This window comes from Eulemur rufifrons, chromosome 7 (assembly GCF_041146395.1).
Source record: "Eulemur rufifrons isolate Redbay chromosome 7, OSU_ERuf_1, whole genome shotgun sequence".
Lineage (NCBI taxonomy): Eukaryota > Metazoa > Chordata > Mammalia > Primates > Lemuridae > Eulemur > Eulemur rufifrons.
This window is the reverse complement of record NC_090989.1, coordinates 274755221-274778510: the sequence shown is the minus strand read 5'-3', so window position 1 is coordinate 274778510 and position 23290 is coordinate 274755221. Positions and strand designations below refer to the sequence as shown.

Below are 23290 nucleotides of genomic sequence, written 5' to 3'. Positions count from 1 at the left end.
GCTCTCAGCCATTCCTTCTGAGTGAGAGTGTTGACCATATGGCTGTCTCTCCTGGAATATTTATCCTTAAACCTAATCTCTAGTTGAAAACTTAAAGTTCTTTTTTTCTTGCTGAAATAATTTCAGATATCAGCAACCTATTCAGGGTGGTGTCTTGGGTAGGGGTATGGAAGACTCAATGTTGTTCTGGAAATCACACTACACAGGTGTAGGTTTGCATGTTCACTTGGAAAACAAAAGCGACTCAGATAATCTGAAGAATGTAAAAAAAACTTAAAGAGAGGGTTCCATCACTCATTTTCCATCACCCCTGAAGATTCTGGGATCAGGTTTTGGTCCAAGGTGCTAGAATTTGTGCAGAAAACCTTCAGCCTCTAGAATTAAGTAGCAAACTCTCTTTCACCTGTTTCTGGGAGACCTATTGGTAAAAAGCATTAATAAATATTCTAAAATTAGGCTTCCAGAAATTATATGGAGCCAGTTGTCTACTGTAGTCACTGAAAGATTGTTTTACATGAATTTTCACCTACTTGATTAACTTGGTTCCTAATAACACTCTTCCTTCACTCAGGTGGAGAGGGGAAACCTAGGATTGGTGGTACATGGTTGCCTTTTGAATACATTTGACAAAGTGATGGTGGAACTTCTGGACACTACCATCTTGAACTGCTTCTTTCTAAATATGACCAGGGGCCCCAGGATTATCAGGACTAAACCTTTTCTTGAACTATGGCCAATGTAAATTTCTGAATGAAGCTGTCATCATGAATTTAAATGGATGTGAGATTTCATTGATCAACAAATTTATATAGAGCATATGTTAATTGGCTATGGTAGATACTGAACAAATTAAAAATAATCACGTAATGTGTAGACAAGCAGGGGATACAGAATTAAACCAATCATGACACACAAAATTATGAAAGGGAATGAGATTTCTGATGTCAAATAACTGCTTTGCTTCCAGGGAAGAAACTCTGGAGTCAAAATACTTGGGTCCAAATCTCAGCTTCTCTTCTTACTGCTGTGACTATGAGATTGTCTGCCTCAGTTATCTCATCTGAAGAGTGGAAATAATAACAGTACCCAGCTCATACATTTAAGACCATTGAATCAGTTACAACACATAAGCTATTAGAACAGTGTATAAGAAAAACATTCATTAAACATTAACTGTTGGTATTATCATTTACAGAGACTGGGACAAGATTAAAAAAGAAAATGGCTGCATAGCCTAAACCAACATTTTTTTCCAGCACATTTGCATCAAAATATGTGGAGAATGTAAGAACATATGGATGAAGACATTCCCTAAGTCAAAAGAACATTTCTACTATACTATGCCACAATCAGCATTTCTTATTCCAAGACATTCCATTTTTTCCCTTCAACTTTCCAGTGCCCTCCAGCTGATATACAAGCATGAGGCCAGGGAACCAGAGCAGCATGTCCGAGTTCCTCCTCCTTGGGCTGCCCATCCTGCCAGAGCAGCAGGGCGTGTTCTTCCTCCTGTTCCTGGGCATGTACCTGACCACAGTGCTGGGGAACCTGCTCATCGTCCTGCTTATCTGGGTGGACTCTCGCCTCCACACCCCCATGTACTTCTTCCTCAGCCACTTGGCCCTCACTGACATCTCCTTTTCATCTGTCACTGTCCCAAAGATGCTGGTGAACATGAAGACCCAACACCTATCCATCCCCTATGAGGGGTGTGTTTCACAGACATATTTTTTCATATTCTTTGCTGACTTGGACAGTTTCCTTATCACATCAATGGCCTATGACAGGTATGTGGCCATCTGTCACCCTCTACATTATACCACCATCATGAGGCTGAGTGTTTGTGTCATGCTAGTGGCTGGGTCCTGGGTCATTGCTTGTGCTTGTGCTCTTTTGCATACCCTCCTCCTGACCCGGCTTTCCTTCTGTGCTGACCACAAGGTCCCCCACTTCTTCTGTGACCTTGGTGCTCTGCTCAAGTTGTCCTGCTCAGACACATCCCTCAATCAATTGGTAATCTTTACGGCAGGACTGACAGCCATTATGCTTCCATTCCTGTGCATCTTGGTTTCTTATGGTCATATTGGGGTCACCATCCTCCAGGTTCCCTCTACCAAGGGTATCTTCAAAGCCTTGTCCACTTGTGGATCCCACCTCTCAGTGGTGACTCTCTATTACGGGGCAATTATTGGTCTCTATTTTCTTCCCTCATCCAGCAACACCAATGACAAGAACATAATCGCTTCAGTGATATACACAGTAGTCACTCCCATGTTGAATCCCTTCATTTATAGTCTGAGAAATAAAGACATGAAAGGGGCCTTAAGAAAACTCTCGAGTAAAAAACCATAGTCTTCTAAAGGACACTTACCTTTCTTTTAAAACAGCCATATACACTCTGGTTTCTCTTCAGATCATATAAATCTTTTGCCTTTTCCTAAAATAACCATATGATCTTATTTCATAAATAACAAATAAATACAAATTATTGAAAATATAGCTCACTTATCTTCCTTCCACAGCCATAACTCTGAAATGCTTTGCCAACATTATTCTTACACCTGTTGGGGGAATAGCAAAATATAATATGTTTTATAGGACTTTATTTGACTTTTCTTATATAATGGGATTGGAAAATATTTTGAGGATGTTCTATCATTTTGGCTGGTATCATTAAATGGAAGGCATCAGAGCTGGTCCTTCCCCAAATTTTAAATATATTATAAAATGTGTCTGACCTTTCACACCTCCATTTCTAAGGGATTTTGCATTTTTGTGAAGATATGGTTCCTCCTTCACCCAGGCACCCAGACATCCAGGGACCCTGAGGTTTTCCAGAAATTTCGGGGAAAACATTACATTTTATTCTCCTTATGGAATAATTAGCACACTGCTTTCTTGTCCTTCAGGAATACAGCCTATGCTTCCTTTTTCCCAAAACACATACAGTTATTCAGTGACACAATAAATGTTACCTCAATTCTCTCAGGTACTAGTCTAAGATACATTAAAATTACCTAACTTAACCTTGACAACAACACCAAGAGGTAGGTTTGGAAAACTCAGGCTCAAAGGGGGTTAGAACACCCCAAGATCACACAGTTAGTGAAAGGAAGATTTGAGTCTTGGCTGTCTGACTCCAGTGACTCAGTGGGGCAAAGACTGTAATAGTTTATATGGAACACTGTAAGTTTGAGGAGGAATAATTAGCTTAGCACGGTAGAAGAGGATATAAACGACTTTCCAGAGAAGATGTTGCTTTACCTGAGTCTTAACGGATAAGAATTATCCAAACACACAAAATTTAATCTTGTTCTGATGGTCACAGGCAGAGGGAGCCGCATGTGTCAGGATGTTAAACTGGAAGTTTCAACCAAGGCACCAAGACATCAGATACTAAAGTGAGTTGTGGGACACAAAAGATATTTATAGGACATACCCAGTAATCAATATCATAACTCTTGAGCCTCTCAATCTAATATGGATCTAAAGAGAGCTGAGAGCTGGGGACAAGAGGGTGTCTTGTAAAGAGTTTTCTTTTGGAGAAAGCTTGTGTAATGAACTCCAAATCCTCCCAACAGAGAGGGGGCTGCTTTCATCTTCATTTCAAGCTTAGTGAAAGAAGCATTAATAGACGATTTAGAGAAGTTGATATATATCCCCTGCTATTGTGAGAGCAAGGAAGGGTAAAGTGAAAGTTTCATTGGCAAAAAGGAAGGGGTTCGTGTAAGCTACTTAGAAACAGAGTTCATTGGCTCCAGAGGCTCAAAGCCAGAGTTGTCATCAATTCCTTGGTGAGGATGCTATTACTGGGCAAATGTCCATTTGAAAGTATCTTATCTGAATTCCTCCAATCCTAAAGAATATCTAGTGATCAACCTTGTTATGGAAACATATGTAGGTTCCTCAAAAAACTAAAATGAAAAATACCATATGATCCAACAATATCACTGCTGAGTATCTATTGAAAACAAAGGAAAGTAGCATGTCAAAGAGATATCTGCATGCACGTTTATTGCAGCACTAGTCACAGCAGCCAAAACGGGAAATCAACCTAAAGTGTCCAACAACAGATGAATGGATAAAGAAAATGTGTTGTATATACACAATGGAATATTATTCAGCCATAAAAAAGAATAAAATCCTGTCCTTTGCAGCAACATGGATGAGCCTGGAGGACAATGTGTTAACTGAAATAAGCCAGGCACAGGAAGATAAATATCATATGTTCTTGCTCATATGTGGGAATTTTAAAAGTTGATCTCATGAGGTAGAGAGTGGAATGATGGTTACCAGAGGCTGGGAAGTGTAGGGGGGAGGGTAGGATGAAGAGAGGTTGGTTAATGAACACAAAAATACTGTTAGACAGAAGGAATAAATTCTAGTGTTCAGTAGCACAGTAGTATGACTATAATTAACAATAATGTATTGTGCATTTCAAAGTAGCTAGAAGAGAAGATTTGGAATGTTCCCAACACAAAGAAATGGTAAATGTTTGAGGTGATGGATATCCCAATTACCCTGATTTGATCATTACACATTCTACACATGTATCAAAATATCACATGTACCCATAAATACATACGATTATTGTGTCTCAATCAAAAAAAGAAACTAGAAAGAGAAGAACAAATTAAATCCAAAGGAAGCAAACCAAAGGAAATAACAACAAGAAAGCAGAAATCGGTGAAATAGACAAAAGAAAAACAATATATAATATCAATAAAACCAGAAGTCAGTTCTTTGAGAAAAATGATAAAATTAGTAAACCAGATTAAAGAATGAAAAAAGAGAAAAGACCCACAATTATTAATATCAGGAATACAGCGAGGGAGGGCAGGCTTACAAAAAGCATATAAGAAAACAAAACAAAACTTCTCATGATGACTTCTGGGGGTGACAGATATGTACATTATCTTGGTTGTGGTGTTCACAACCACAGGTATATGGTTCAAAACACATCAAGCTGAACATTTTCAAACTATATGTTAATTACACCCCAATAAAACTGAGTTGAGTCTATAAACTCTGGAAAAAAGACTCTGGGTCCTCCCCTTTCACTAACAGCATACCTAAGCACATTACCAAAGGTCTCTGGGACTTGGGTTCTTCAAAGTTGAAATGATAATAGTACTTTCAGTGTGGGTTTAGGGTATGATTAAATAAGTGTATAATGAAAGCTTAATAAATGCTAAGGTTTATTGTCAATGTATTTTACTACTAGGGATCAGCTAGCTGTGGCACACATTAGGCACTTGGTAATTATTAAATTCATTTGTTCACTCACTCACTCATTTACTCAACAAAACATTAAGGCTCTCACAAAGGTAATACATCGATATACGCTCTGGAGATGTAGCAGTGGATAACATAAACAGAAATCCCTCTTATGAAATACATCTCCAATCTGGAGATTACAGAAAAAAATATTTTAATGCAAAATAAATGGCAGGTAAATGGTGAGAAGTGCTGGGGAATAATAAAAATAAGGCTTGGAGCTAGGCAGAACCAAGGAGAAGTTTAAAAAAATGTCCAGTGTTACAGAGGTCTTTCTCAAAGGAACCCAGCTGCTCTCCAGACTTACGGGGTTTTTGTTCCAGATATACAAATCAATTATTACTTTAGTAGATAGCCCATTCATTTCATTCCTAGGGATCGCAAAATCAAAGAGCCATTGCTATAGATCTCTATGCGTTAGAGCAGTTTTATTGACACTCTGCCATTGCCATATAGTACAGTAAAGCATCATCTTTTCTCTGTTGGTTAAGCAAGAGAACCTGGCCTTGCCACACCAGGTGCCGTTAATCCATGGAAATCAAGGAGCTCATGTCAATGGCTGCATCCACTATTACACCAAACCTCAGAGACACTGTTGCTACGATGAATTTACCGGTGCCTTAGTGAATGAGGTGTCCTCCAGGCCTTTCCTGGAGACACAGATGGGGAGAGTAGGAAGGTTGTATGTAATGAATACACTCCAAAAACTTCCACTTCTCTAAGCCTTTGGATTGTTTCCCTTATATTTTTCAAAGAAGTACTGGCATCTTGGTATTATTAAATACAGGCCATTAATAAGTCAAGTTGGCTAATCTGCCATTCTAGCTTAGCAATTATTTTTGATTTTCAGTAAAGATGTCATTCTTTGTCTTCTGGTTTCCATCAACCTTTTCTTGCTGCTATTGTTAAAAGGTCATGTTTCAATCTTATTATGGCTTTTCTTCCTTTTGTTCATATAAGTTCTTCTTTTCCCAGCTTTATTGGGGTATAATTGACAAATAAAAATTATGTATATTTACTGTGTACAACGTGATGTTTTAATATATGTATATACTGTGAGATGATTATAGCAATCAAGCTAATTAACATATCCATCACCTCACATAGTTATTATTTTTTTTTGTGCAGTGAGAACATTTAAGATTTACTCTCTTAGCAAATTAGAAGGTGCTCAAATATATAATACAGTGTTATTAACTATAGTCACCATACAGCACATTAGGTCTCCAGAACTTATTTATCCTACCTAACTGACACTTTGTACACTTTGACCAGTATCTCCCCATTTCCCTATACCCCAGTCCCTTGGCAACCACCATCCTACTCTCTGCTTTTATGAGTCTGACTTTTTTAGATGGCACATGTAAGTGTGATCACGTGGTATTTGTCTTTCTGTGCCTGGCTTATTTCTCTTAGCATAATGTCCTTCGGGTTTATCCATATTGTTGTAAATGAGGAGATTGCCTTCTTTTGTAAGCCTGAGTAATATTCCAATGTGTGTGTGTGTGTGTGTGTGTACCACTTTTTTTTATCCATTCATCTACTGTTGGACTCTTGGGTTGATTTCGTATCTTGGCTATTGTGAATAATGTTACAATTAACATGGGAGTGCGATACCTCTTGAAGATACTGATTTCAATTCTTTTGGATGTATACCCAAATGTGAGATTGCTGAATCATATGGCAGTTCTAGTTTTAATAATTGAGGAATGTCCATGCTATTTTCCATAGTGGCTGTGCTAATTTACATTCCCACCAAGAGTATACAAGGATTCTCTTTTCTCCACACACTCACCAACACTTATCTTTTGTCTTTTTGATAATAACCATTCTAACAGGTGTGAAGTGATGTCTTATTGTGGTTTTGATTTGCATTTTCCTGATTATAAGGGATATTGAACAATTTTTCATATACCTGTTGGGCATTGTCTTCTTTTGAGAAATGCCTATTCAGGTCCTTTGCCCATTTTTTAATCAGTATCTTATATTGTCTTAATTGAGTATTATGTATTTTTTTTAATCTGGCTGCTTTTAACATTTTTCCCTTCTCTTTAAGATTCAACAGTTATACTAGGATGTAATTTTGTGTAGGTTTCTTATTTGCATACTGCTATGGTTTTTCTGTTTCTTGAATTTATCACTTGGTGCCTTTTATCAGTTTTAGAATTATTGAGAATTAGCTATTTATTTCTCTTTTCTTCCTCTCTCTCCTCTGGAATCCCAATAAATGTGTTTTTAAACTTTCCCCTCAATTTATGTATGCTTTCTTTCTATATATTCCACTCTTTTATTTCTTTATGTGTTTCACTTTGCACATTTTCTCTTGATATGTCTGCCTATTCATGAAGCCTTTTCACCATGTTGTATAGGTAAACCCATCTCTGGCATCTAGCTTTTGGTCCCACTCATCAGCCAACAAATTCTCCAGCCACCTCCCCTCAAGTAAGACCACTGGGAAAAGCTTTTGTTGGCTTCCTAGAGGGCAGACTTCCAACAAGCTTCATGAATGCCAGAGAACAATTGCAGTAAGTCAAAAAGAAGTACCAGATGACCTCTCAATTCCACATCTAGGTATATACTCAAAAGAATTGAAAAAGGGAGTTTTAACAAAACCTTGCTCTGAACATATGGATGTTCAGAGCTGCATTATTAACAATAGCCAACAGGTGGAAACAACCCAAATGTTCATCAGTGGATGCATGGATAAACAAAATGTTGTATATCCATACAATGAAATATTATTCAGCCACAGATAGGAATGAAGTACTGGTACAGGCTACAATATGGATGAACCTTGAAAACATTATGTGAAATAAGAGAAGCCAGGCATGAAAGGCTCACATATTTTAGAGTTTTATTTACATGAAATATCCAGAATAGGCAAATTCATACAGACAGAAACATTTTGCTGTTTGTTAGGGTTTAGAGGAGGGGAAAATGGGAACAACTGTTTAATGGGTCCATAGTTTCTTTTGGAGTTCTGGGGTGAGGTAGTGGTAATTGTTGCACATTGTGAACATACTGGATGCCACTGAATTATACATCTCAAATGTTTAAAATGATAAACTTGCGTTATGTGTATTATGCTTCCACAAAAATTTTTTGAAAGGAAGCAAGAAGTAATTGTTACATAAGGCACAGAAAAGAATAATAAAATAATAATGTATGATTAATAAGTTAATAAGGAAGGAATGGAGGAACAAAAACACATATTTAATTAATCAAAATGGAAAAGGAGGAAAAAATATGAAACAGATATCTCAAATAGAAAACATAGTAATATGGAAAATATAAATTCAAATATATCATGATTACATTTAATATAAATAGATCAAATTTTCCAGAAGAGTAATAATTGTCAATCTACATTAAAAAAAGAGCAAAATCAACTTACACTATTTACAATGGGCACGGCACATATATAAGGACATAGAAAGGTTCAATGTTAAATGATGGAAAAGAAACATCATGTAAACACTAACCAAAAAACAAGCTGGTATATAAATATTAATATCAGAAGAAGTGGGTGACATGTTAAGGTAGGAGTCTTCAACAGAAATCAAGAGAAATATCTCCTAATTATAAATGCAATAGTGTGCAGCTAACTTAATAACAAATGGCTCTCAATAATGAGAGATCCTTGTTTTTGGAATTTGTCAATTTCCATACTGTAATTATTCCCATTATGGCTAATTTCAAACTATCAACAAAATGTCATTGGTGGTAGACTTGGGAAGAGATGTACACAGTCAGCTTGAAGCCAACACGAGCCAGCTTCAGCACATTACTACATGAAAGGATCAGTCTACCAGGAGTAGATCATAATGCTAAATCTATGTGTCCTCATAACATAGTTTAAAAATATATAAGGAAAAATTGACATATCTCAAAGGAGAAAAAGACAATCCTCAATTATAGTAATGCAACACGTTTTGCATAAGATTTTGCACATTCTTATAGGAGATGATGAACATTAAGGATAAAAAAGAAGGTGCCTCGTTAGCGCAGTAGGTAGCGCGTCAGTCTCATAATCTGAAAAAAGACATAACAACCCAAATAACAAACTTGATTTAGTTGACATATTAGGAACACCATACATATAGCAAAACACATGTTATTATTTTAAAACTATATGGAGTTGTCTATGATATAATAATTTTTAGGAGATATATTAATATCTCACAGTGTTCATGAATGAAACCAGAGAATTTAGTGATTGTCACTTAAAGAAGTTAGCCCTATTGACAAATATTTCTAGAGCCTGTTTTATATCTCTGTTCCTCAAGCTGTAGATGAAGGGGTTCAGCATGGGGGTAACTACCGTATAAATAACAGAAGCAGTTATTTCTTTGTCATTGGAGTTCCATGATGAAGAGAAAAAGTAAACAGCTGCAAGTGTCCCATAGTATAAAGACACCACAAAGAGATGGGAGCCACAGGTAGAAAAGGTTTTAAAGAATCTCTTAGTAGAGGGGCCCCTGAGGACAGTGGTTCCTATACAAATATAGGAGCCCAAGATACTACCCAAAGGTAGGGAAAAAAGCACTGCCCTCTCAGTGAAGATGACCAGCTCATTGAGGGAGATATCCGAGCAGCTCAGCTTCAGGAGGGTAGTGAGGTCACAGAAGAAGTGGGAGATGGTACTAGCAGCACAGAAGGACAGTTGGACCAACAGGAGGGTGTGCAACAGGGCATGGGCACAACAGAAACACCAGGACGCAGCTACTAATGAGACACACAGCTCCTCCGTCATGACAGTGATATAGCGCAATGGGTGGCAGATGGCCACATACCTGTCATAGGCCATCACTGCAAGAAGGAAATTGTCAAGACAGCCAAAAAGTATGAAAAAATATATCTGAGAAATGCACCCCACATAGGAGATGGATCCTTGCTGAGCCTGCATGTTCATCAGCATTTTGGGGACCGTGATAGAAGAAATGGAAATGTCAGAAAAGGCCAAATGGCTGAGGAAGAAGTACATGGGGGTGTGGAGCCGAGAGTCCAGCCGGATGAGCAGGACGATGAGCAGGTTCCCCAGCACTGTGGTCAGGTACATGCCCAGAAACAGGAGGAAGAACACGCCCTGCCGCTCTGGCGGGATGGGCAGCCCCAGGAGGAGGAACTGGGATACGCTGCTCTGGTTCTCCATCCTCATGCTGTTCTTACTCTGTTGGGAATTGGGGAAAGTGGGAAATGCCAGTGAGCATGGCTGTAACATTACAGAAATGTCTGTTTAGTTTTAATACAAAAATGTTTAATTTTGGCTACACTTCTGTTTATTTTTCACACTTGGTGCACGAATCACAAGTCTGTCCCATTTTAGTGCCAATGATACATCAAACCCTCACATTAACCAAGTTTTTTCCAAAGAAACAAAAGGACATTAATTCTTTATCCAATATGTGTTTATTTAACAACAGCCTTGACCCAGGTACTACACTAACTACGGAGTCCATGAGTACAAACAAGAAATGCAATGTCTCTGCATTTGAGGAATTTATACCTTTATATCAAGCCAGATTCAAACCTCAGTCATTCACTATGATGATTGAAACATGAAATGAGTATCGGTTATTTCCTTTTTTTAAGCTGCTGGATATTATTTATTTACTTATTTTATTTCCTGCAGCATAACCTAGGTTCTCTTAGCGAGACACAGAAAGAAAATACTTCATCATCTCACTTATATGTGAAATCTAGAAAAAGAAAAAAAGCCAAATACATAGCAATAGAGAATTAAGTGTGGGCTATCAGTTATTTCCTTTAGAAGAAAGTGAAACTCCCTAAGTTGTAACAGAATTGCTAAAGTTTTGTCACAAGCTTACAGTGTCATTGGTTGGGTCCTGCTGTTCTGAGTGATCTACAATTCCCTGTCACCAAAATTGTCCTATCCAGGTTTGCAAACTGACATTAACAATAGTGGTAGGCACTATTCCAAGTTTTTTACATGCACTTTCTACTTAAATCCTCAACATAGACCTATTATTTTACCTATTTTAACAATGGGAAAATGAAAGCATGCGGTATTTAAATGTGCAATTAAATACAACAGATGGAATCACAATATTTGTCTACCTGACCAGAATCCATGCTCATAGCTACTCTGAATAGAAATATACTCCCCATTAGTCAGAATATCCAAAGAGGCAACATTATGTCCACTGCTTTTGTCCAAAATGTCCTTAGCTCCCTACTTAGAAAATTTTACCACTCACATTTATACATCATACACTTTACAAAAGACTTTCACGTCTTTTGCTTCCCTCAAAGCAATAAATATATATTTAGAGCCTGTCAGGTACACAAGGCAAATACTATGTCCTTCATTTCATAGATGTGAAAACACTTAGGCCAAAGAGATAAATGGCCAACACAAAGTCACTTGGCTGTTTGACAGGGGATTCCAGATTGAACGTTTCTCCAACCGAGAGGTTGGGTCAGAGGTTAGGATTACCAAATACATACCCTGACGAGGGAATAAAGACTGGCCTTCTCACTCAAGTGTAGGATCTTGATAGCAAGTCCTTCTAAGGGACTATGCGCTTGCTTGGGGGCACAGGTTATCTACGTTTGTAGCCACCAAGTGGGACAGTGACTGGACCCTTATGCTTGGGCCCAGCTGCCCACTGACGTGGGCTGTGTCAGTGCTCACCAGGAAACCAGAAGGAAAGTAGAGGGCGGCCAGAATCAACCAGGAACCATGATTCCAGTAGGAGCTTACATGAAGGAGGCAGCTGGGCCCATGAGCCATGAAAAGGAAGTCAGGCTGTGATGTGAAGGAGTTAGAGGGAGTCCTTGGATGGGCCAGTTTTCTCTGACTTCTACCTGTGCTACTGCACACAATGGTGAAATAGAAACTTCCATGACACAAATATTAGATTTTGAGAAAGATGGCAAAAATACCTTCTTTTTACTGAGCATCAATTATGTGTCAGGCATGGTGCTGAATAATTTGTTGGAATTGGCTCATTTATTCCTCAAAATACCATTATAAAATAGAAATAGTTACCTTCCTTTAAAGTAAAGAGTCTGGATCTCAGAGAGCTGTGGTCATTTCTCAAGGTCACAGAAACTCACATGGCCAAACTGAGGGTCCAAGTGTTACTCACTACAGACACTGAGCTCTTATCTATTAGATACGAGCTGCCCAATGGTGCAAACGCACACGAACCTGCTGCCTAATGCAGAAATACGGCCACTGCTGAAAGACAGCTAAGGAGACATTTTAGTTCAGAGAGGCCAACCAGAAGCCCCTAAAACACATACATGAAAGATACATACCACCGCACACACATGCACACACTTAAATTGCTGATTTGTGATTTCTTACCACCTGAGATCATGGTGATCCCAAAGAAAGGCCAGTAACTGCGTAGTTCAGTTACCCTCAGAGCCATAAAAACAAAATTCACAAATAATACACAAGGTTTGATATACAACAGCACAAGTAACCCATATAACCACACACAAACACTTGTAGAGTCTCAACACAAACAACACAACCAGCAACACATAAAAATCACATATCAGATGTATAAATTCATACTGTGAATATAGACTCATGCAATCAAACAACAAAAACACAAGAGCGAACACATCACATAAAAATCATGCAAAAAACATACCAGTTACACACACATGCTTCTTCCCAGTCAGGCAACAAACAACACACACGGTCACACACACACACCCTCATTGCAGAACAAGGTTCCAGCGCCCACTGACCTACGCCCAATATAGGTGAAGGTCGTCAGTCAGTGAGTCACTTGGGCCCATTTTCACTCACAGACGCCAGCACAGAAAACATTCCTACAAATAAAACAAACAGAAAATACACACACACACACACACACACACACACCACACTTTCTCAAACACATGCAATTACTCATAAACAAAACACAAGATCATGCACACCCATGTCGCTAAGCAGAGATTGCAAGATCTCCTTCCTATTACTGGTCATGAATAAATTCAAAAAACTTCTGCTCTAGATTGCTAAATACATCTGTCTCACTTCAGACTCTCCACTCTCATTTACTTAACTATGATATCTGTTCACAGATGAAAATGTGGGAGGTATGGAAGCAGAGTGAGATAAATATTTGAGATTAAAGGGACTGATTAGGAGATCCCAGAACACAAACAAGTCTACTCTTGCTTGTTGTGAGCCTATTTGAAGTTGTATGTTCTGGGTCTGTAGAGGAAAAGAACCAGGCTGAAGGTCAATTGCATATCAATCACTCTCTCTCACAGAGAGAGAGAGAAAGAGACAAAACTCACAAGGAAAAGATACACACACCTACATCACACAAGCAAAGAAATACCACACAGCACACGTATGGAATATATGTGAAATACATATGCAGACCTCTAGACAGAGACACACCTTGCCCACCTAGAATTCCCAGCTCATTCTGACTTCTGCCAGTCATGGATGAACTCCAGCACCTGCTGATTCAAACAGTTTTCTGGGTCCTCAGCTTCTGTTGGGGACACTAGGAACAAAAAAGTAATGGGTGAGGCTCTGTGAGCCCAGGATCCCCTAAGTTTTCTGGGTCTGTCCTTGAGCTCCAGAGCAATAGGCAGGAGGATACCATTTTTAAAATCACAGAGAGGACTCAGGAAAAGTCCCTAAGCTCCTGGTTAAAGAAAGAATCAAAATTGACTGATTGCTTCCAATTCCTACCAGACCTTGGGGAGGAGCCTGTGCAGGAGGGACTCAGGAAGGACTGAGCTGCTGGGGTCATCTGAGAGGGTATCCCAGATATCAGGAACTCTCTGGACTCCTCTCTACCTGCTCATATCTCTAGCTGGGAAGCACGAGTGGCTGTCATCCTCCAATACTGATACAGCCAATGCAGAGTCAGCCTTTCCCAACAGTACGTTACGATCCAGGTATAGAGAGTCTGGCTCCTGCAAACCCTCACACCTCTTTTATGCGCTACCATGAGAGCACAAATTCGGCTTTAACCCCACATCCTACAGGTCTCTTCTCTTCCCCAGCAGAGACTACGGGGTGGGAAGAAATGACTTTTCCAATAGATTATAAAGTGGGGAGGTGGAGCCTTTGGGCTCAGGACCCAGAGAGAACTGGGTCTGGGCTATGCTAGTCAGTCATTTTTGACAGTGAGCAAGCAAAGTAACCTCTTGGCCTTATTTCATCAGCTGTAAAATGCAGATAATAATTATTGTCATCATGAAGTTATTATAAGATTAAATGATATAATGCATGCTAAGCACATAATGTGCAATAAGTATTACCTCCTCCTATCAATATCTTTTTAAATTCCAAAAGAAAGATAATTATTTCTAAAATTATTGATAGTAACATAGGATTGATATTGAATGACTGAATAATTAATTCTTCAAAATTTAATAAGGACCTCTTCCTCTCTAAGAAAGACCTATCCTGTCCCCTGCCACAGTACAACAAAATTATTTACTTACTTCCTCTCTCCCACCACTCAGAGCTTAGCACAGGTTTAGACACATGGTAGGGGCTCATGAGATGTCAGATTCTGGAATCCAGCCCCTTTCATCCAAGCAGAAAGACCACTGAAGTCACCCTCACGGCCAATGCCTAGCCCACAGGTGCTTTCATTTCTCTATCTTTTAACACCTGAATCAGGGAAAGCACAAGTTAATAGGGGATAATGAGTATCCTTAGTGTGAGGCTCTGTATTACTTTACATCATAGAACCAACCATACCAATTCCTTAAGGATAAATTAGTCAAACGACCAATTCTACAAGTGACCATGCAATGTTATAAGGTAAGTAAAGTAAGAAATTAACTGGGAAATAATAATCATAATTTTCTATTTATTGCTAAACATAAAAAATTTAGTGAATATCATACTTGAGGATTTAGCAAAACCACCTTAATATGTTGTAAATACAGAAAAAAGATTTGAAAAAGAATTCAGATAAAATTCATTGTAAAACTAAAAACTAAATACTGAAACATTTATAATTGATAATAAAATATAATTTTCATTAAAATAATGTATTTATAAGAAGTCTAAAGCATTTCATGACTCCTGGCTTTCAAAAGTTCAAGCACTCCTTAAAAGGCTGCCATAAAGACTAATAGAATGTGGTTTTTTAAAGTTTTTTGAAATATTCAAAATGACTAAAACCTGAATATCTAATATTTCTATAAACTTATTGAATCGCTAAAAGCAAACCATTTTTGTAAATCAGAAATTTGGCGTCAATTCAAGAGAATGACACCAGCAAGACAGTGGTATAGGAGGTTCTAGCCCTCAAATCCCCACAGAAACACTGATTTTAACAACCATCCATAGATGAGAATACCTTTATGGGAGCCTACCTAAGAGGTTCCAGCACCCCAGGGGAAAAAAAAAAATAAAGAATAGGTGCACTGAAGAGAGAAAGAAGAAAAGTTTCAATTTACCCATGTCATCCCTCCCCCAAGATGACACAGCTCAGCGCCAAGAGAAATCCTCTTGGCTTGTGATTTCTCTCATAGGGGAAAGTGATAGAAAAGTGAGCTCCTGGATTATCTAGCCTTGTGGGATGCTGCCCAAGAGGCCCACTTCTCTCACACCCTACCTGGAACACTGAGGGGATAAATATGGTGAATGGTCATGGGACAGGTAAAAGCAGGGGAAGGGGACAGGACTTCATTAAAACTAACATGAAGATCTCAACAACTGGCCACAGATCTCACTAGCTGGCTCACGGACTCTGCCAAGAGCCCCACTCACAAACTCCACAGGACTACTCACCTGAAGACCCCTCCCCAGCTGGCTGGCAAGTACCCCCAGCACTCCATGCTCCCTCCCCACCACCATAGCTGGTGCTCCATGTTCCCTCACAGATTGCAAGTACCCTTCCCCCAAAGACAGAACACAAATAGCAGCAGCTGGCTCAGCTCTGCTAGACCAGGAGAAGGCACACACCCTTGAACACTTCAGGACACTGCTTTAGGGAAAATAAATATGAGGCTCTCAGAACCTGAACTGTCTTTGTGGGAGAGAGAGAAGGCATACAATCCTAAGACATCCACCCCAAAAGAGAACAGAGCAGTGTAGTGGGAACATGCATAGAAAAGTTTTGAGAGATTCACAGATCTCTCTAGACAGCCTGACTAGTAAAGGTCTTTCTCTCCTAAAAACAGTAAAAGGCAGAGGAGGTGACTGTGTCTTCAGCTGAAAAGACAGCAACACAGTCTTCAAGGAACATGGAAAAATCAATAAAATGTGACACCACCAAAGGAACAAAATAAAGCTCCATTAGTTGACACCAAAGAAATGGAGATCTAAAAATTGCCTTACAACAAATTCTTAAAGAAGCTCAGTGAGCTATAGAAGAACACAGATAGACAATTAAATAAAAATCAGGAAAATAATACATTAATAAAATTAGAAGTTCAACAAAGAGATAGAAATCATAAAAATAAACCAAACAAAAATTCTGGAGCAAAAGAATACAATGATTAAACTGAAAAATTAAATAGAGAGTTTCGACAACAGACTCTATCAAGCAAAAGAAACAATCAGAAAACTTGAAGACAGATAATTTGCAATCATATGGTAAGGAAAACAAAAAGAAAAAAGAATGAAAAAGAGTGAGGAAAGCTTATGGGACTTACGGGACACCATTAAGTGAACAATTTATGCATTATGGGAGTCTTGGAGTAGAGAAAGAGATGTGCAGAAAGCATATTTAAAGAAATAATGACACTTGATAAAAGCCTGATAAAAGCCATTCTCACTGGAGTTAAGTGATATCTCTTTGTGGTTTTGATTTGCATTTCCTTGAAGATTAGGTAAGTGGGAAGGACAAGGAGGGTAAATTCACACCTAGTGGGTGTGGTGCGCACTTTCTGGGGGATGGGCATGCTTGTAGCTCTGACTCAGGCAGTGCAAAAGCAATATATGTAACCAAAGTGTTTGCACCCCCATAATATTCTGAAATGAATTTTTTTTTTAAAAAAGAAATAATGACAGATTGCACCAAGTGACATCAGCAATATGGCCAACTAGAGTCACCTGGTATTCATCCTCCTCACAGAAAGGGAACAAAATAATAAATAAACAACTATACTTCAACTGGAGTAACCTAGGATGTAAGCTGTAGAGCACCAGGGGAGCAGCAAAATTCCTGTGGAGCCTAAAAGCCCAGGATAGTACCATAGAGAGAGGAGTAAAGCACTCTGCCTCTTTCACGCTATCTCCCCCACCAGGATCAGCATAAAGTCAGAGGATACTTTTTCTCGCAGGGAGAAGATAAGCTAGAGACCCTCAGTGGTCCCTGTAGCTGCCACAGATGTCAGCAGTCTCTGCTACAGCAGGGTTCTCCAGTTCTCACAGGTCCCAAAGTCAGTTTGGAGAGTTGCCAGGAGTTTGGGCAGCTGCATTGCCTCAGATTAGGGGCCTACATTGAGCACCTCCACTCCTGAGACCTAAGCTATGATGGCATGTGGCCATCTTGAAACTGGATCCATTGCTAGAACACATCTGGCTCTAGAAGTCATTAGCCACTGACTTTCTCCATCCCAGAGGCCCTACCATCATTCTACGCATTCACATGGGTGCCTGCAACTCCATGACACCAGCTGCCCAGAGCCCACATCCAGCAAAATGACCAAGAACCCAGAATTTGAATTCATGCTATGCCCCACCCAGGGAATAAGCTGACATGCACAATGGGGAAGCTACCTAACAGCTGGCGAGCTCATGCATGCACTCACACTGCACAGCCAGTTAGCACACAAAGCCAGGCACACCCACACCCAGCCCAATAGCCAGTCTGCCAGCAGCCCTACCTCCCCAGGGAGAGTGCCACACAGCCAACTGGCCCACTGCACCCTCATACACATGCACCCAGCCCAACAGCCCATTCAGCAGCAGACTTGCCACACAGCCAGCCAGCTTGCTGTGTCCATGTGTGCCCATGCCCAGTCCAATAGCCAGTCTGACAGCATCCCACCCAACCCGGAGAGAATGCTTCACAGTCTGCTGGCCCACCACCCACATATTCCCAGCTTGACAATGAGGAAAAGGATATTTACAAAATGCCTGAAAAGGATATCAAAATAACAATCTTAAGGAAATACAGGGAGATGCAAAAAAATAAAAACAAATAATTCAATGAAATCAGGAAAATAATTCATGAACAGAATGAAAAATTCAAAAAAGAGATGGATATCAAAAAAAGGATCAAACAGAAATCTTGGAGTTGAAGAATTCAGTAAATAAAATAAGATATAACTGAGAGCTTCAGCAACAGACTATATCAAAGAGAAGAAAGAATTTTTGAACTTGAAGACAGATTTTTGAAATAACCCAGTCAGAAGAAAAAATAATAATAATAAAAAAGAATGAAGAAACCCTATGGGACTTATGGGACACCATTAAGTGAACAAATATTCATATTATAAGAGTGTTGGAGGGAGAAAAGATGGAATATGGCACAAAAAAAAAACCTATTGAACAAAATAATAACTTAAAATTTCCCAAATCTTGGGAAAGATATGGTCATCTAGATACAGCAAGCCCAGAGGTCCTCAATTAGATTCAACCCCAAAAGATCCTCTTCAACTCACATTATAAGTAAATTGTTAAAAGTCTAAGAAAAGATTAACTGAGCCAGCCAACTGAGCAGAAGGACCACCAAGCCAACCTAAAGAATTATGAACTAAATAAAGTGATCTTTTAATTTTCTTCTAATTTTTATTGATACATAATAATTGTACATATTTATGGGGTATATATGATATTTTGATAACTGCATACAATGTGTAATGATCAAATCAGGATATTTAGGATATCCGTCACCTCAAACATTTATTTCACTGGGAACTAGCTGAAAAAAATCAAGAAAGAAATCCCATTAAAAATAGTTACAAAAAAATTATAAAATGCTTAGGAATAAATTTAATCAAGGAGGTGAAAGATCCCTACAAGAAAAAGATTATAAAAGACTGATGAAAAAAATTGAAAAGAATGCAAACAAATGGAAAGACACCTCATGCTGACAGATTGGAAGAATTAATATTGTTAAAATGACCGTATACCAAAGCAATCTACATATTCAATGTAATCCCTATCAAAATACCAATGACATTCTTCACAGAGGCAGAAAAAAAATCCTAAAATTCATACAGAACCATAAAATACTCTAAATAGCCCACAAAATCCTAAACAAAAAGAATAAAGCTGGAGGCAACACACTACCCAACTTCAAAATATACTACAAAGCTATAATAACCAAAACAGCATGGTATTGGTATGAAAACAGACCCATAAACCAATGGGATAGAATAGAGAACCCAGAAATAAATCCATATATTCATAGCCAACTGATTTTTGACAAACGAACCAAGAACATTTATTGGGGAAAGGACACCATTTTCAATAAATAATGTTGGGAAAACTAGATTATCAGTATGCAGAAGAATGAAACTAGGCCCCTATTTCCTACCATATACAAAAATCAACTCAAAATGGATTAAAGACTTAAACTTAAGACCTGAAACTATAAAACTACTAGAAGAAAACACAGGGGACATGCTTCAGAACATTGGTCTAGGGGCAAAGATTTTATGGCTAAGACTTCAAAAGCACAGGCAACAAAACCAAAAATAGACAAATTACCAAAATATATTAAACTATACTATATTATACTAAATTAAACTAAAAAACTTCTGAACAGCAAAAAAAAAAAAAAAAGCATTTAACAGAGTGAAGAGACAGCCTATAGAATGGAAGAATACATTTGCAAACTGGGCATCTGACAGGGGACTAATATCCAGAATAAACAAGGAGCTTAATATAACTTAACAGCAAAAATAATAATCATCATCGTAATACCATTAAAATGGGCAGAGGATCTGAATAGACATTTCTCAAAAGAAGGTATGCAAATGGCCAACAGGTATATGAAAAAATGCTCAACATCACTAATCACTGGGGAAATGCAAATCAAAATCACAATGAGGTATCATCTCATCCCACTTAGAATGGCTATTATCAAAAAGACAACGACAACAAATGCTGGCAAGGATGCAGAGAAAAGGGAACTCTTATACAGTGTTGGTGGAAATGTAAATTAGTGTAGCCATTATGGAAAATGGTATGGAAGTTTCTTAGAAAACTAAAAATAAAACTATCATACGATCCAGCAATCCCACCACTGGGTATTTATCCAAAGGAAAGGAAATCAATATATCAAGGGGATACTGGCACCCCCATGTTTATGGCAGCACTATTCACAATAGCAATCCAAGTGTTGATCAACAGATGAATAGATAAAGAAAATGTAATATATGTACACAGTGGAATACTATTCAGCCATTGAAAAGGATGAAATCTTGTCATTTGCAGCAACATGGTTGGAACTAGAGATCATTTTGTTAAGCGAAATAAGCCAGGCACAGAAAGACAAATATTGTATGTTCTCGCTCATATGTGGGAGCTAAAAAAGGGGATCTCATGAATAGAATGGTGGTTACTAGAGGCTGGGGAGAGAAGAGGAACAGGGGGATGATGAGAAGTTGGTTAAGGGATACAAGAATGCAATTAGATAGAAGGAATAAGTTCTAGTATCATACAGCACAGTAGGGAAATTATAGTTAACAATAATTTATTGTATATTTCAAAATAGCTAGAAGATTTGAAATGTTCTCAGTAGAAAGAAGTGATAAATGTTTGATGGATATCCTAAATACCATGATTTGATCATTATACATTGTATGCATGTATCAAAATATCACATATACTCTATAAATTTGTACAGTTATATGTATCAATAAAAAATTGTAAATATTCCTGAACTATTTAAAATATAAAGAAACAAGAGGGGAAACTTGGTGAGAGGTATATGAAAAATCCTATAGTATCTTTGCAACTTTTTTTATAAATCTAAAACTATTCTAAAATTAAAAGTATACTAAAAACAAAAAATAATTCAAGCATGTTCTTTTTTTTTTTTTTTTTTTTTTGAGACAGAGTCTCACTCTGTTGCCCAGGCTAGAGTGAGTGCCGTGGCGTCAGCCTAGCTCACAGCAACCTCAAACTCCTGAGCTCAAGCGATCCTCCTGTCTCAGCCTCCCGAGTAGCTGGGACTACAGGCATGCACCACCATGCCCGGCTAATTTTTTCTATATATATTTTTAGCTGTCCATATAATTTCTTTCTATTTTTAGTAGAGATGGGGTCTCGCTCTTGCTCAGGCTGGTCCCGAACTCCTGAGCTCAAACGATCCGCCCACCTCGGCCTCCCAGAGTGCTAGGATTACAGGCGTGAGCCACCGCGCCCGGCCTCAAGCATGTTCTTTATGAAAATTGGTGAGCCAATTTTAAATTTAAATAGAAATGGAAAGCACCTAGAATATCAAAGGATCTTGAAGAGAAATCACAAAGTGGGAGGACATACATTATCAGATTTCAAGACCTACTACAAAGCTAAAGTAATTAAGGCAGTGTGGCATTTGTGTAAGAATACATAAATAGATCAGTGGAACAAATAGAGAACCCAGAATTAGATCCACATAAATGCAATTACTCAAATTCTGGCAAAGGTGCCAATTCAATTTAATATGGAAAGGAGGGTCCTTATAATATATAATGCTGAAACAACTGGATATGCATATAAAAAAGAAATAAATCTTAACCCCATACTACACACCATACACAAAAATTAATTCAAAGTGGCTCTTAGACCTAAATGTGAGGGCTTAAACTATACAATTCTTAAAGAAAACATGAAAAAAATAGAAAAATATATTTGCAACGTTGAGGTGAGTAAGATTTCTTGGTCAAAAAAGCAAAAAGGACTAAACATAGAAGAAAAATTGTTAAAATGGATTTCATCAAAATTTAAAACGTCTGCTCATCCAAAGACACAATTAAGTGAAAAGCGAAAAATATCCCTAATTGGCCGGGCGAGGTGGCTCACGCCTGTAATCCTAGCACTCTGGGAGGCCGAGGTGGGCGGATCGTTGGAGCTCAGGAGTTCGAGACTAGCCTGAGCAAGAGCGAGACCCCATCTCTACTAAAAATAGAAAGAAATTATATGGACAGCTAAAAAAATATATATAGAAAAAATTAGCCGGGCATGGTGGCGCATGCCTGTAGTCCCAGCTACTCGGGAGGCTGAGACAGGAGGATCCCTTGAGCTCAGGAGTTTGAGGTTGCTGTGAGCTAGGCTGACGCCACGGCACTCACTCTAGCCTGGGCAACAGAGTGAGACTCTGTCTCAAAAAAAAAAAAAAAAAAAAAAAAAAAAGAAAAATATCCCTAATAAATATATCTGATAAAGACATAGTCAGAATATATAAAGAACTCTTACAAATCAATAAGCAAAAACACACAACTGAATTTTTAAAAGTGGGCAAAAAACTTAAAGAGACATTTTACAAAAGAAGATATTCAAATGGCCAATATGCATGTGAAAAGGCACTCAACGTCATTGCTTATTAGGGAAATGTAAATTAAAGTCACAATGTGATACCACTGCACACATGATTGAATGGCTATACAATTAAAAAGACAACATGAAATGTTAGTAGGATTTGAAGCAACTGATGCTCTCATATATCGATGATGGGAATGTAAAATTATCTAATTACTATGGAAAACAGTTTTACAATTTCTAATAAAATTAAACATACAACCACCCTATGTATACAAAAAAAAAAAAAACTTGTGCAGAAATATATGTAGTAGCTTCAGTCATAATAAGCAAGGTGAAAACAACCCAAATGCCCATCAAGAAAATAGATAAACAAATCATCAATTTTAAAAAAAGCTGTACACTTAAGATATAAGTCATTTTACTGCATGTAAATTAAACTTCGATTTTAAAAGAAGTTGAATGACCTGGAGACGAGGAAAGGCTTTGGGGACTATTTGGCACTAGTGCACAATGCAGATTAATACTGGGCAAGCATGTGCTTCATCTGAATGTACGAGCTCACTTTGGAAATTTGAGGGGTGCAGGGGTGGGAATGAGAGAGCTAGGGACGATGCTAGCACCTCA

General features: G+C 38.3%; 2 protein-coding genes across 2 annotated transcripts; one reads left to right on the top strand and one right to left on the bottom strand.

The window, feature by feature from the left end:
* The first annotated feature begins 1422 nt into the window (after nt 1-1422).
* Nucleotides 1423-2352, top strand: LOC138386003 (olfactory receptor 1J1). Its single transcript, XM_069472158.1, has one exon. It carries the CDS (start codon nt 1423-1425, stop codon nt 2350-2352), a length of 930 nt encoding a protein of 309 aa, XP_069328259.1.
* Nucleotides 2353-9496: 7144 nt separating this feature from the next.
* Nucleotides 9497-10435, bottom strand: LOC138387541 (olfactory receptor 1J4-like). The gene has a single exon (XM_069474629.1). The coding sequence runs from the start codon at nt 10433-10435 to the stop codon at nt 9497-9499; it is 939 nt and encodes a 312-aa protein (XP_069330730.1).
* Nucleotides 10436-23290: the final 12855 nt, after the last annotated feature.